Source organism: Sylvia atricapilla, chromosome 14 (assembly GCF_009819655.1).
Source record: "Sylvia atricapilla isolate bSylAtr1 chromosome 14, bSylAtr1.pri, whole genome shotgun sequence".
NCBI classification, from domain to species: domain Eukaryota; kingdom Metazoa; phylum Chordata; class Aves; order Passeriformes; family Sylviidae; genus Sylvia; species Sylvia atricapilla.
In genome coordinates this window covers 16,075,049-16,089,404 of record NC_089153.1, presented here as the reverse complement: position 1 = coordinate 16,089,404, position 14,356 = coordinate 16,075,049, and the positions used below count along the sequence as shown (strand labels likewise).

The 14,356-nt window shown below is 43.4% G+C and overlaps 1 protein-coding gene across 1 annotated transcript in view; it reads left to right on the top strand.

Annotated features, from left to right (window-relative positions):
- The window catches only part of LOC136367602 (cytoplasmic polyadenylation element-binding protein 4), a 175,435-nt gene extending 163,165 nt beyond the window's left edge, over nt 1-12,270 (top strand). Inside the window, exons 3-8 of the mRNA XM_066329367.1 lie at nt 1,513-1,686; nt 2,663-2,752; nt 3,221-3,339; nt 4,184-4,298; nt 4,490-4,671; nt 7,842-12,270. Coding sequence (XP_066185464.1) covers nt 1,513-1,686; nt 2,663-2,752; nt 3,221-3,339; nt 4,184-4,298; nt 4,490-4,671; nt 7,842-8,069 — 908 coding nt within the window. The 3' untranslated portion in view covers nt 8,070-12,270. The remainder of the gene's footprint in view (nt 1-1,512; nt 1,687-2,662; nt 2,753-3,220; nt 3,340-4,183; nt 4,299-4,489; nt 4,672-7,841) is intronic.
- The last annotated feature ends 2,086 nt before the right edge of the window (nt 12,271-14,356 follow it).

Below are 14,356 nucleotides of genomic sequence, written 5' to 3'. Positions count from 1 at the left end.
ATGTGTGTGTGTGGAGTTCTCCAAGAGCAGCTGAGGAGCCTGGAAAAGGGGGGTTTGGTTTGGGAATTGCTCCCTCCCAACAATACCTGCAGGACTGGGGTCTTAACAAACGAAACAAATCACATGTGCACCAGTTCCTTAGGGAAAAACAAGGTTGGAATCAATATTACAATATTTTTCTCATAGTAGGAATGAGGTTTGCCCAGCTACAGAAAGAGGCCTGATTATACTTGACTGTTATTTTTATTAAAGGTGTGTAAAAGATTCTTGAAATTTCAAGTAAGGCAACCTGACTGAGCCTTCCAATTTTTATTCATATAAATTCTATGGACTGTGGGGTTTATTACATTTTTTTTTTCCTTTCAGCTTCTTAGCTGTTTGATATTTTTTTCACAGAAAATGTCTGTGTCTTGGTCAGATTTTCTGTTTTCAAGATGTTTTCTTTTTTTCAAATCAATTTCTTTCAAGGGGAGGAAACAAAACCAGGATAAATTAACCTCACCAGGACATTTCTGTGGTAGATAGGGATGAATCCTGAAAAAGCAGACACAGTGTATCACCTCATAGACAAAAAGAAGTGTATCCTAAAACTTCTAGCATGCCTCATTACTTACTCTCCCTATACATATTTATTCCTAAAATGCTCCTTAAATGAGTAGAAGTCTCAGTTTGTCGTGTAGCTGCTGGATATTGGAACTAGAGAGGGAATTCATGGCAGAGAACAGCTCCTGTGCTCTCTTTATGATATTATACAGTGGCATTTATAACAACCTTATTTAAAAGAAATATTATTAAGGAACTCGATGATCAAGGGTTATCAGAGAAAGCTGCTGGACTGTGAGGGGCACATTTCTCATTTTACAACATTTTCTCTTAGAGTGAGGCCATTAACAAAACTGTTGTAACACTGAAGTAAAGTTGTAGGGGGGACAAAATTTTCAGTCTTTGCAGTAGGTTTTCCTGTTTTCCTCAGGTTATTTTTTGTCATTTACTAGTGGGTGGTTGATGATATGCTTTGGTATCAGGTAATTTAAATGTGTAATGTGTTTTACTGGTAGAATTCTTGTTTTCCCATTTTCACCTTGAAATTGTATCTGTTCACTGGAAAATGGAATATATATGGCTTGATATTGTGAAAGGCCCAGAAACCAAATTTGCTCTTCCCTTCCCTTTTCAATACTTTTTAAAAGAACCCTCATTGGAAACACAAAATGTTGTAGAAAGCTCGAGCACCCTGGTTAGAAGCCCTGGTTTGTTACGAGGAGGAACCTTTCCTCTGAAATGAGGCATTTGAGCTGCTGGACGATAGAGAAAACTAAAAGGGTGCAATGAAATCGAGAACATAACTGCTCATTCAGAGGGCAAATCACTCCCCGTTCTGCTGATGCAGCAACTGGTGCATTTCCCCCCAATTATTCCAACAGTGTACGCTTTGTTCTGTTAGTATGGAGTTTTTTTTTTTTTTTCTTTTTTTTTTTCTCTCTTTTTTTTTTCCAACCCTCCCCTCTTCAGGTCAGTCCTCGCTGTTCCCGATGGAGGATGGGTTCCTGGATGACGGGCGTGGGGATCAGAGCCTGCACAGTGGGTTGGGGTCCCCTCACTGCTTCTCCCACCAGAACGGGGAGCGCGTGGAACGTTATTCCCGCAAGGTCTTCGTCGGGGGGCTGCCTCCAGACATCGACGAAGGTACACAAACCTTTCTGCCCACCAGCTCAGGGGTGGGTGTTTTCCAAGCTTTGATATGGAAATGGGACTTTTTCACCCAAGCCAAGAGTTCAGGCTGTGATGTAAGAACAAAAAAAATGACGTTGACACGCGTTGAACTGACTTCGGCGGGGTAAAAAGTACAAAAGTGCAAAATTCAACCAGCGAAGTCGCCCGTGGAAACTCATAAATCCATTGCAATCGTTTTGCAGGCCCAGAGGTCAGGAGCAGGAAAAGCTGCTCGTAGTTTTATAAGGTCTGTGTGGGGTATCAAGTCTTAACTCTTTTTGATTGCTCCTGTGTAGCTGAGGTTGTTTCCAGCAATGATTTTTGTCCTGTGGTAGCTTCTGACCTGTGCTTGGTGAGAGCCCAGAGAGGAATGAATCTGTGCTGGGCATCCTGAGGCACCCTGGGGTTTGTGGTGGTCCATCACACAGGTGGCAGAATACTGCAGTTGTTATTAAATAAAATCCATAAGTCAGGTATAGGTGTTGTGAAGCTTCATTTCACCAGAGCTCCGTGTGTATGAGCCTACTGGGATAGTGGTTAGAAGAAATGTAACAATAAAGCTGAAAAGTTTTTTTTCTTAATCACAGAATTGTTTTAATCCCCACTTCTTTTCTGTGTCAGAGCTTGTAATGCTGTGACAAGGCAACCTGAACTTCATGTCACCCATGAGAGTAGTTGAAGCTGGATTATTAGAACTGTATAGATGCAGTTCCTGAGAAGGTGTGGGTTATGAGCTTTTATTTATAATTATCAGTATGAAGAAAAGTTTGAGCTTTGGCCTGTCTTCCAAGATTCCCCATCAGCTGCTGAGCACTGCTGTGAGCTGCTGAACCTGGAGGGTCACAGAATATTTGTTTATAGGATGAAGCTACCTGAAATCAATGTCTTTCAAATGCCTGGAGTTCAGTTTATTTTAAGTTCATGTTTTTTCCCCTCTCTCCTGTTCCAGATGAGATCACTGCAAGTTTTCGGCGCTTTGGACCTTTGATTGTAGACTGGCCACACAAGGCAGAGAGCAAATCTTACTTTCCTCCTAAAGGTAAATACCTGCAAGCCAATAAGATGAGCATTTTAGAATAATTCTTTGTGTTCAAACACAAGGTTGGTCTCAGAGTGACACGATGTTTTAGGGGGGGGAAAAGGATTTAATCCTTCGGATTGTTCTAAACTGGTGAAGTTTGGAATATGGCCTTGCAGTTATAATTCACTAAAAGAATCCTTCCTTGACTTCCTGTTTTTTACTTTATTCCATATTCCCTCTTTCCCCTGTTGTTGTACATGTAATAACAACTTTTTAAAGGCACTAAATGCCTTCCACAGCAGCTGGGAAGGATTTGTCCCTTAGATGAACAACCAGAGCACTTGTGGGTTGGAAATGCGGCCGAGAGCACCTTAAATCTTCTCCCTTCCTGTGTGGCAGCATGATGTCAAACCTAATTCTGAGTTAAATTCTGATCCTAGAGACAAACAGAGAGCAGCAGTGATGTTTGTGTTTTCCCTTGACCAGGATATGCATTTTTGCTGTTCCAAGATGAAAGCTCTGTGCAGGCACTGATTGATGCCTGCATTGAAGAAGATGGAAAGCTCTATCTCTGTGTTTCCAGCCCCACTATCAAAGACAAACCGGTAGGTGGAATTGTCAGGGCCTGCACAATTCCTGGGTGCTAATCACAAATTGGGCTCTTCACCTGCATTTCTTCTGCCCTCGGAACATTAATGGTAAAATTCCTTTAAGGTGTGAAATTAAGAAGAGAAAAGAACAACTTACTGCTTTCGAACTAGACCTAAGAAAGTTTTTTAGTCTAGTCACAATACCTGTTTTTATTAAAAAAAGATGTATTTCCAGACAGGTATTTTATGCTTGCTAATGATGAACATGTAGAATTCATATTGTCTGAATGTTGTATGCAACAGATAAATCCTAAAAAACATCCCATGGCATTGAACTGCAAATCATGAATATACACTATAATAATTAATAATAATTATTAACGTAAATGGGAGGCTGATGCAAGTCTGTCAATAGTTGGGGAGAATTCTGCTCTAGTCCTGTGCCTCAGATTCTGGCCAGCTGTAACCAAATACAAAGCAGCACAGTAACTAAACAGGCAACTCTGGAGCCTGCTGCCCTGAGATAAGGCTGGGACAGGAGGAGCAGTGCAGATCTGTGTGACCAGGGGCGTTGTACAGCGCAGCTCAGTCATGATTAAGTAAATGTGTCAGCACAGGGTGAGGGTTTTTTCCTCAGAAATTTGGGTAACAAGGAAGTGGTGAAATTTAGCATCCTCAAAAGGTCTGTCTTAATGGAGCTCGTTACCATTTCATTTGGAGAAATGATTGCTGAACAAGTAGAGTTTAGAAAGCACAGCTGTTTAAGGAGTTTTCTTCTCTGTAGGACACTGTTATAATTTATATTACTGAGACACCTTGAATTGTGAATGGTTAAAAAAACCAGGCTTTTTATCCGTAGGTTCAGATCCGGCCTTGGAACCTTAGTGATAGTGATTTTGTTATGGATGGTTCCCAGCCTCTTGACCCAAGAAAAACCATTTTTGTTGGTGGTGTTCCTCGGCCTTTACGAGCAGGTACACACTGCGGCACCGCGCGTGTCGGACGTGCAGCCTGGTTTGGGGAGCGCTGGGGGAAAAGCCAGCCTGGCAGCCAGGGAATCTCGAGCGTGGTGCCACACTGTTGGGGGACACGAGCTGTGCTGAGGTGGTGCTCGGAGAGAAAGGAGCCAGCCTGGGGCTCAGTTTGGTTTTGCTTTGTGCCGCAGTGGAGCTGGCGATGATCATGGACCGGCTCTACGGAGGGGTTTGCTACGCCGGCATCGACACCGACCCCGAGCTCAAGTACCCCAAAGGAGCGGGGCGGGTGGCCTTCTCCAACCAACAGAGCTACATTGCTGCTATCAGCGCCCGCTTCGTGCAGCTGCAGCACGGGGAGATTGATAAACGGGTAAGGCAGGGCCCCTCTGCTCCTCTGAGAACGCCCTCTCTGCCTCACAGGTGTCCTTGGCAGTGGGTTAATCCCAGTTTTAGTGCCTCTGAGATGCAGCACGAGGAGATTGGTAAATGGGTAAGGCCCCTCTGTTCCTCTTCCATTGCCTTCCCTGCCTCACAGGTGTCCTTGGCAGTGGGTTAATCCTGGTTTTAGTGCCTTTGAGATGCAGCACAGAGTAAAGGTACGCTGAGTTAATCCCAGTTTTAGTGTCTCTGAGATGCAGCATGGAGGGATTGATAAATGGGTAAGGCTCCTCTGCTCCTCTGCCATTGCCTTCCCTGCCTCACAGGTGTCCTTGGCAGTGGGTTAATCCCAATTTTAGTGTCTCTGAGATGCAGCATGGAGAGACTGATAAATGAGTAAGGCTCCTCTGCTCCTCTGCAAACTCCCTCTCTGCCTCACAGGTGTCCTTGGCAGTGGGTTAATCCCAGTTTTAGTGCCTCTGAGATGCAGCATGGAGGGATTGATGAATGGGTAAGGCTCCTCTGCCAATGCCCTCTCTGCCTCACAGGTGTCCTTGGCAGTGGTACATGGGGTTAATCCCGTTTTTAGTGCCTCTGAGATGCAGCACAGATGAAGGTGCACTGAGTTAATCCTGTTTTTAGTGCCTCTGAGATGCAGCACGGAGTAAAACTGGAGTGGTGAGGAGCTGCTGGTGGTGCTGGCACGTGGGAAGTGACTGTGAAAAAGGCTTTCTTGAGTTGCTGAGTGTAGTGGGAAATGTGGCAGCTGCCTTGGCCTTTTCCAAGAATATTGAGCTCCTCAGATGCTCCCACTGCAAGGATTTGTAGGGTAGGTGAGATGCAGGGAGGGAGGTGCCTGCCAGGGCTGGGGCAGCTCTTCCTCCTGCTCTGCATCCCTTGGGAGAACAGGCAGAACCACCCCAAAGTGTGCTGGGTGTCCAAGAACATCCTGGTAATGCCTTCTTGAACTTGTTACTGTGCCCTGCAGCCTCACAGTCACCCTGCACAGCCTGTGCTTGGTTATTTCATTCCTTTATTATTGTATTCCTTATTATTTTAAATGAGATTTGCCAAATGGATCAGCACTTTGCTTTCTGCCCTCTTCATCTCTCTAAAATGTAACTGCCAGTTACAGTGATCTTCAGGCCACAGTTTTGGGAAACTCAGATGCTCACATCTCCTGTTGTAATTCATCCTTTGCCTCTGGATTTTTCCTACGTGACTGTCACTGCTGATCTTAATTTTATAATTAATACAGTGGAAAACCTCCAAACTTGGCTGATTAGCCCATTATCATTTCACTTCTGCTTTGGCTATAAAGCAGAAGAATTGTAACAACAATCTGACTGTGGGCCTGTGAATTGGAATGTCTTTGTTCTAATCTTGGCTCTGAAATAAGTTCTGTTCAGCTTTGAACAAATAATTTGGGCTGCCCTTGTGCTACTTGTGCTTGCACAAGCAGACACTTGGGTGAATAGGTCCATTGAAGCTGGTGGGACTACAAATTTAAGTACTTGTAAATTCTGAAAAAAAAACCATTTTGCAATCTATTTCCCCTTCCTTCTCCCCTCCCACTCCTTATTTCCTCATTTTTTGTGTAGTTTTTATGTGGGGAGATAATGCTCAGAGACGATTCATTATAGGAGAGATTGGGTGCATGAGGGAGATAAAAATACAGCAACACTAGTTTTTAGTGAGGTTCTATTTATTGACAGTTTTGCAATACTGTTTTTTCTGTAAAAAGAAAAGTAGAATTAGTTACCAAAAAAAGCAACAAGAAGGGATTTCCTGTAAAATTAGGCAAGGAGGTGCTGCTCAAGGGTGTGCCCTGAGATAATGCACAGGAAGGGTTCAGGGGGCCTGATGGAGCTGCTGTAACTGAGGCTTTCTCTGAAGCTGGGAAATCCTCTGTGGCCAGCTCAGGGGGCAGTTAGAGCCGTGTCACACTCAGAATAAATGTGACAAGGACACCTGAGCTGCAGTTTGGCCTCTGAAGGTGGCTGGGCAGAGGGAACGGAGCAGAATCACCACATGAAGGTGGCCTGTGACCATCTTGGTCCTTTTAGCACTTGGAGAAGGCTGCAGTCCTTAAAAAACCCCAACCTCCCACTGCAGAGCAGATGAAGGGATGGGGAATGTGGCGTTAGGAATATTTGCCTGCCTCTGCTCTTCTACAGATTGACTGAGTTGGCAGGGCAGGGTTTTGGGAAATGCAACTGGAGCACTGAGAGAGGAGAAAACCAGGTCATTAAAAAGGCTGCTGTGCTGTGTCTGAGCAGTTTATGTGTCGTGTAAGCAAAAATGACATCTAACTACTGCAGTGCCATCTGGGCTGTGATAAAGTTGGGTGGGTTTAAAAACCCAGCAACTTGTGAATGTCCTCGTTTGCCTGAGGTGTGTCCAAGGCCTGTGAGGTGCAGAGAGGAGCAGTCCAGGGCCAGATGCAGAGATAACAGCAGAGATACCAGCCACAGCCTGGGCGTTTGAAAAATGTTGGTGAAAACATCACATTAAATGAGCTTCCGAGAAGGTTCACAAACCCTTCTAGAGCAGGAACTTGTACCTCTGTTTATTTCTGCTGTTCTGAATTCCTGCCCATCACCTGGCCCTTAATGCCAGCAGCGTGGGAGGGCATCAGTCCCGTGTTAAGCCTCTCATTTGATCCCAACAAGATCAGGTGGATTTCCTTTTTGCTGAGAGGACTAAGCCATGGAAAAAAATACAGAAACAAAGTGTTTATTTAGAGAATAAATGAATTGTCTTAAGGTTGGGGATTCAGACAGTGAAATTTGCAGGCCGTGTGCATATTTAATCAGCAGTTACACTGTTGTATAAACAATTTCCATTCCTGCCTGAAAGGGACGGAGCTTAATTGGGCATCAAAAACAACTCCCAGAATTATCCCAGGTTTTGGTGTCAGTCCATAGGTGGTTTGAGCCTTTCTGTAAATCAGTGACAGGGTGTGAGACTGATGGTCAGCACTGATCTCTGGGGGTTTTTCTTTAAGGATCAAGGAAGGGATAGAAGCGTTGAAGTGCCTGGAATTTTGGGTGGGGGGAATCCTGCGTGTAGCATTCCCTACTGCACAACTGCTAAAACAGAGGTGTGGAATTAAACCTTTGCCCTGAAGAATGACCAACTCGTGTTGTTTTGTGGCCGCAGGTGGAAGTTAAGCCATATGTCCTGGACGATCAGCTGTGTGACGAGTGTCAGGGCGCCCGCTGCGGCGGCAAGTTCGCCCCGTTCTTCTGTGCTAACGTGACGTGTCTGCAGTATTACTGTGAATATTGCTGGGCTGCTATCCATTCCCGGGCCGGCAGGGAATTCCACAAGCCCCTGGTGAAGGAGGGAGGGGACCGCCCCAGACATATTTCATTCCGCTGGAACTAAAGGATCGCTCGTTTTTGCAGGCCTCCGATTTTAAGTGCACTCTTCTGTTTCTCCCCGACTGCCCTCTCCACCCCGCCCCTCACTCACAGCATGTCCTTTTGTAGTAGTCTGTAATTTAACAATAGTCTAAAGGAAAGAATGACCTATAAATGGGTATTTTATAGAATCTTGTCATTGAAAACTGTATTGGGAACTCCTTTTCGTATCGATAACATGTTGCAAGCGAGTTGCATTCTCGTGTCTTTACTACCGAGAGAACACTTAATTTCCTGCAATGTTTTCTTAGAGGAGAGAAAAAAAATATTAAGAGAAGAGAATTGAAACAATAGAGTATTTTGGTTTTTTAATTAAATTATTGCTAATAAAGAACATAATAATACTTTTATTAAATAACCGTGTAACAATAACACTATCAGTCTGTTCTGACACTTTTCCCCCAGGGAAGCCTGGTTTTGCCTCTCTTTTTTAAAATTTTTTGTTTGTTTGTTTGGATTTTTTCCAGCAACAGATGAAGTTAGCATTTACCTGCCAACAGGAAAGAGCATGTTTAAAGCAACAGAAATGCATGAGCAAAGTTGAAGCAGCACTATAATAATGATCTTTTTTGTTTGTTGGTTTGGTTTTTTTTAAAAACTCTTTTAAGGGTTTTGAGGCTGAAATTTTAGCTGGGTGTGTATCTGACCGTGCCTCTGGCTACCACCCACATCCAAATTACTAACGAGATAGGCAGAGCTTACTATATTTTCATCAAAATGATTACATTTTAAGAATTCCTGAATGTAAAAGTTGAGTAAAGTTACTACTGAGGGGGGAGTGCACTTTTTTTTTTTCTTTAAGAGAACTCAATTGTCTGGTTACAGCCCTAGATATCCTACCAAAGCTAGAGTAATGACAACTAGTGAACTGGCATTTCCTCTCCTGAAGGATAAATATATAGATTTTATTTTTGATGGCTATATATAACTCTATATCCTAATATACTAACATTCATCAGGGGCCAGCCTTTGCTCTCCATTTTGACGCGAAAAAGTAGAAAACCTAAAGATACCTCAAAGGATATCACTGATTTTTACTGGAGTTTTGCTATTCCATTGTGGCACACAAACTCAAATTGGCTGCTTTACTGGTTTCCCATCTTGGCTGTAAAGTCAGTTTTCAGTGCCCTCAAATTTAGCTGTAACAGGAGGCACGAGCCCGAGGAGTGTCCAAAGCCCACTTTGGCTATACCCTGTGCACGGAATGGTGCACGTGTGCCCATGCCTTCCTTAACTCTTCCTGTAGAAAGAATCCCAGCTCAGATCCCAGCTCTTCAGAATTAATTGTGGGGAGATAAAGACAAGCAGGTGGAAGTGCCAACAGCGCTAATTAACGCCGGCTTTATCGGAACTCAGTCCTACCTTGAGAAGCATCAGCCCAGGACACGCGAACGGGACGCTGACCGCTGGGTGCAGAGGGTTTAGTTTGAAACACGTGAATGAAGGAGTAGTTCTGAAAATTTATTTTTTAAGTACTTTTGAACTAAATGCCCTGGCCAACTTCTCCACCAAGGATGTAGCAGTGTGCAAACAAAGTGATTCTGTGGCAATCTCTGCCCGGCCCCAGGGGCCTGGGATCACCCGAGAGTCTCCCAAACCAAAGATTTGCCCTGGCACTGCTTGGAAAACATCTGCTCCCTTCAAAGCCCCCCTCATCCCTTTCCCCCAGCCCCCATTATCTTTATGAGAAGCAGTTTTTTCTGTTCAATACAGGCTTTAATGAACTGATACCTTACCGAGTTCCAAAGGTCAAAATGGAGACATTTGCTGTCTATTAGTCAAGTATAGCAAGGGAGCTGCTTTTACTGAAATCCCTGAAAATATTGACAACAGTAATGCAAATGCAGAGTGCTCTTGTGTAGATTGTCAGGGACTTTTTTTTCTCTGAAGTACATAATTCTAGTTGGAATGTTCCTTTCATTTTTTTAATGCTTGTAGGTGGCTTGGGGTGTGCTATTGTGCCGATCCTACCCAGCAAACAGGCGAGGTGGGTTTCCATTACAAGAAAATAACACTGTTTGAGAACTAGCTTTGAATAATAATTTTTTCCCTTTGTACATGACCTGCTGAATTTCGGTACAGTGTTTTTGTAGCTAACTTATTTTGTCATGCACATAATGTATATTTGTTATGCACTACTTTTGTATATCTTGTTTTTCCAACAGTGAGCATTTTTAGGCACACTTTTCACTGACGGGATATCTCTTTATGCAATACCTCAATTTTTTCATATTGCAAAGAGTAGCTTTTTGTACTTTTATTACTGAGAGATCTTCATATACTTCATTTTTTAATATAAATAATTTTAATAAATTTTATTTTCTTATATTCTGCTTTTTATACATTTCAGTGCTCTGCATACATTTTGAATTATGGATGTTGTGCACTGGCAATGCTATTTTAGAATCTGCAGAGAAAAGAAAGCATGTTGCTTAAACATCTTAGCCCAGCACCAGGTATTTGGTGTACATATAATTTAAGAAATAGTATATGTAAAGTTGAGAATTAAAGAAGAAAAAGCATGAAAGTGACAAATGACACTTGTCTTTAGACCCATGAAATTTAAATGCATAAATATAGTGTAGAAAATTTAAAAGTCAAGAACCATCAAAATTGTCTACTGCTTCTTACTGAGTTTTTAAAAATTATACACAAATGCAGACGTTTTTGGTGAATGTTTAGCCATTTTTATTATTAATAAAGAATCGATGTTAGGTGTTTGATGCAGAACCGTGTCTGCTCTTTTAAATTATATTTAAAGAATAAAAGAGAGCCTGCTAGGTGGGCAGGCATGTAATGTTAGTATGCATGACTAATGTAAGAAATCGTTATTCTACTAATATTCACTTGTGATTGTGTGACAAGCGTGTTTACAGATCCTTTGGTTACACTTCGATTTACAGGGCATAAAACAATTCTTCTCCATTACTCTGTGCTTCGGCAGTGCTGGCCCAGCCTCCTGACTGCACGGGGCTCGCTGGGGTTACCGTGTAGCCCCAGGCTCATTAACGTGCAATTAGCAATCGGTGGGGGGGTGTCATTAATGAGCAGCGGCGGCGGCGTTCCCGGGGGAGGGGGGGGAGTGGCAGAGTAATTCCATGGTTATTTTTGCAATGTACAATAAAGTGTTTCTGATTATTTATATGTAAAGGAACCCCACTGCCCCGTGCTTTTTGGTATAGTCTCTACTTCTCCATACACAGACCTCTGCAGAATGCAAATTTTCAACCTTGCAGTGACTGAATTTAGCGTTTTATATAAGGATGCTGTTGGAAAGACTTGATAATTCACCCCTTGTGTTTTTGAAGAGTTCAAACCTTCTGTTCAAAGGTGATTTAAAACTTGAATGTGATGAATTGTGGCAAGTTAACTTCAAGTTATGTGCAATACCTATTTCAGACTTCTGGAAGATCTTTGCAGTGTAATTCTTTGTTTTTAATTGCAGACATTTAAAATGTCATTTCTACTGTTCTAGTAAATCCTCTTTCTTGCTGGTGTTTCTAAAGAAAAGAATCAGAAATCAATCTTTCTACTAATGTAAATTTGAGATTATTTTTAAAAAAAATGGAATAAAACGTTTTGGTCATTTGCTTTATTTTATTATCTTATTTTAAAGCTACTGTGATAGCATTGTAAGAATTGGGACAATATTGTATTCAACTGTTTTATTTTTTATATTTTTAAATTTTAAAGTATAATTAGTTTTTATAATTTTCATCAGATTTTTTTGTTATATTTTTTGGAAGTGAAACTTTTAGCAAGTGGGTGTCTAGTTTTTACTAATCCCTAATATGTTTTTTCCCCCAATGTATTGCTCATATTATCAGAAGGAAAAGTTATTTAAGTATGTCAGTTAATTGTACTACTTGGCTGAATTTCCATATAGTTTTTACTGTGTATGGGGAGGTTGTAGTATTTATTATAGCATTTTAAATAAGGGTAATTCATTTTTTATTAAAGTCATTTTCACGTTTAAGTTCATATTTTTGTATGTTCTACTCTAAGTTATATAACACAAGTTACTTTTTTTAAAGAGTTCATTTGTTGAAGTGCTAGTGAAAATTAATGTTATTAAATAGTTTGCAAATGACTATTTATACCAGTATGCATATAATTTTTAAATATTTGTAATGTGAGATGTTGAATGAATAAAACTTTTAACTCAATGTTGCTCCTTAACCTTTTTATTTCGAGCTTCCTGCAGGAACTCCTTCCTTTGTGGCTGAAGCTCGTGGGGCTTGGGGAGGGGATTTTGTGGGGCTGTGTGGGGGGAAAAGGGTTTTAGGGGAACTTCTGCTGCTCTGCTCTGGTCACAAACACAGCAAAGGTTCCTTGGAGAGGTGAGGAGAGAACCACTGAGGCACAGGTAAACCCACAGCACTTTGGGCTGGAAGGGACCTTAAAAATCATCCAGTGCCACCCCTGCCATGGCAGGGACACCTCCCACTGTCCCAGGCTGCTCCAGCCTGGCCTCGGGCACTGCCAGGGATCCAGGGGCAGCCACAGCTGCTCTGGGCACCCTGTGCCAGCCCTGCCCACCTCACAGGGAGGAATTCCTGCTGAATATCCCACCTAACCCTGCTCCCTGTCAGTGTGAAGCCATTCCCTGTGTCCTGTCACTCCACCCCTTGTACAAGGTCTCTCTCCATCTTTCCTTCAGCTGCTGGAAGGCCACAGTTCTTTTTTCCAGGCTGAACAATCCCAGCTCCTTCAGCCTGTCCGAGAGCACAGAGCAGTGGGACAGAACCAGAGCAGGGCCAGGGCAGAGCCCAGCAAGGGACAGACACGGAATCCTTTTATTTGTCTCACGCTTGTGATCTGACAGTAACGAAGGGAAGGGATCTGACATTTTAGAGAACTTTCAGCTCATTTCAGCCTTTAATTTAAAATATCCAAATTTGAAATACCTGGAAAGTCTATGAAGTGTCGCTGCCTCACAGATCTGCTCTTCAAGGGCTGTTCAACACCTGCTTCAGGAATCCCGGAGTTGTGCCGCTAATCTCGAGTGCCATCACTGCAGGAATTGTGGTGCAAATGCTCAGTGCACGGTCAGTCTCATTCCTTTGTGTGGGCTCTCCGGAGCTCTGATGGGATTAATCCTGCCAGGCTGATCACTTCACTGGCTTTTGCCTTCATCTGGTGCACTTGGAGCAGCCCCAGCCTTTGGAAATCGGTTTTAAACAGGAATGCGAAGCTTTGCTGGTGGTTCCATGCCATGATATTCCCAATTCCCTTGCCGTGGCTGTTTGAACAGAAGGCTGGGATGCTTGGGATCAGGAGTGGCTGGAGGTGTATTTCCTGCCCAGTGGGTCAGGAATTCCTCAGTGCTCAGTGCCAGCCAGGCAGCACCAGACACCCGCCACCACTTCCAGCGTGTGACTTGGCTGGGAAACGTCATCCCTCTGTTCCCTGCACTGGGATTGTCGGGAATTAGCACAGCTCTTGACGTTGTTTTTGAGTGCAAATGGTCTTCAGACAACACGTGCTTACTTTATGTTCGTGTTGTTTTACAAGTGTGACAGACTTGAACTCTGGTCCTGGAGTATGGGAGGTTTAAGGCTTTGGATGGCGGTTGTGGAATCGGCAACGTCCTTCACAAAGTCCTGCAAACTTTGAGAGTTTCTCAGGATCCAATATCTGATTTACAGTTGGGGATTACAGTGTCTATTCATTCTAGAATTCTCCTGTTCTGAAGATTGCAGAATACTTGGGGAATGTTTAAGTTTTCTTACTAGGCAGAGATTAAAACATAGCAATCAATGAGGGGAAAGGTCTGGATCATTCAAAACTCCAAATAATCACTGCTGGGTGTGATGGGCTGATTCTGAATCGCTGCTGAGCTTCTTGGGCAGATGACACAACAAATCCACTTGGGGTTTCACTTGCACTGAAGCTGTAAGAAATGCTACAGGCAGACTCCAGAAGATGGAGGTAAGCCCTGCTGGGTGGAATTCCAGCATTCCCACCCTGTGTGAATCCCAGCTTTTCCCTTCCAGCCGGAGCTGCCCCCATCACAGTCCCCGGGAGCTCTCTCGAGTGCCACTTGCACTGAACGAGCTGCCACATTCCAGGCCGGTGCAGGAGGTGGATGGGACCGATCTCCCCCTGATTTAGAGGCTGAGCTTGTCTCCAGGACGGGCTCTGAGCTGTCAGGTTATTGTGGGACATTTTCTGCTCAGCCCTGACTCTCCCAAAACGCTCAGTGCTGCTCCAGGGAATCTGGGACGAGTCATAGCCTCGGAAAGGGGAGAT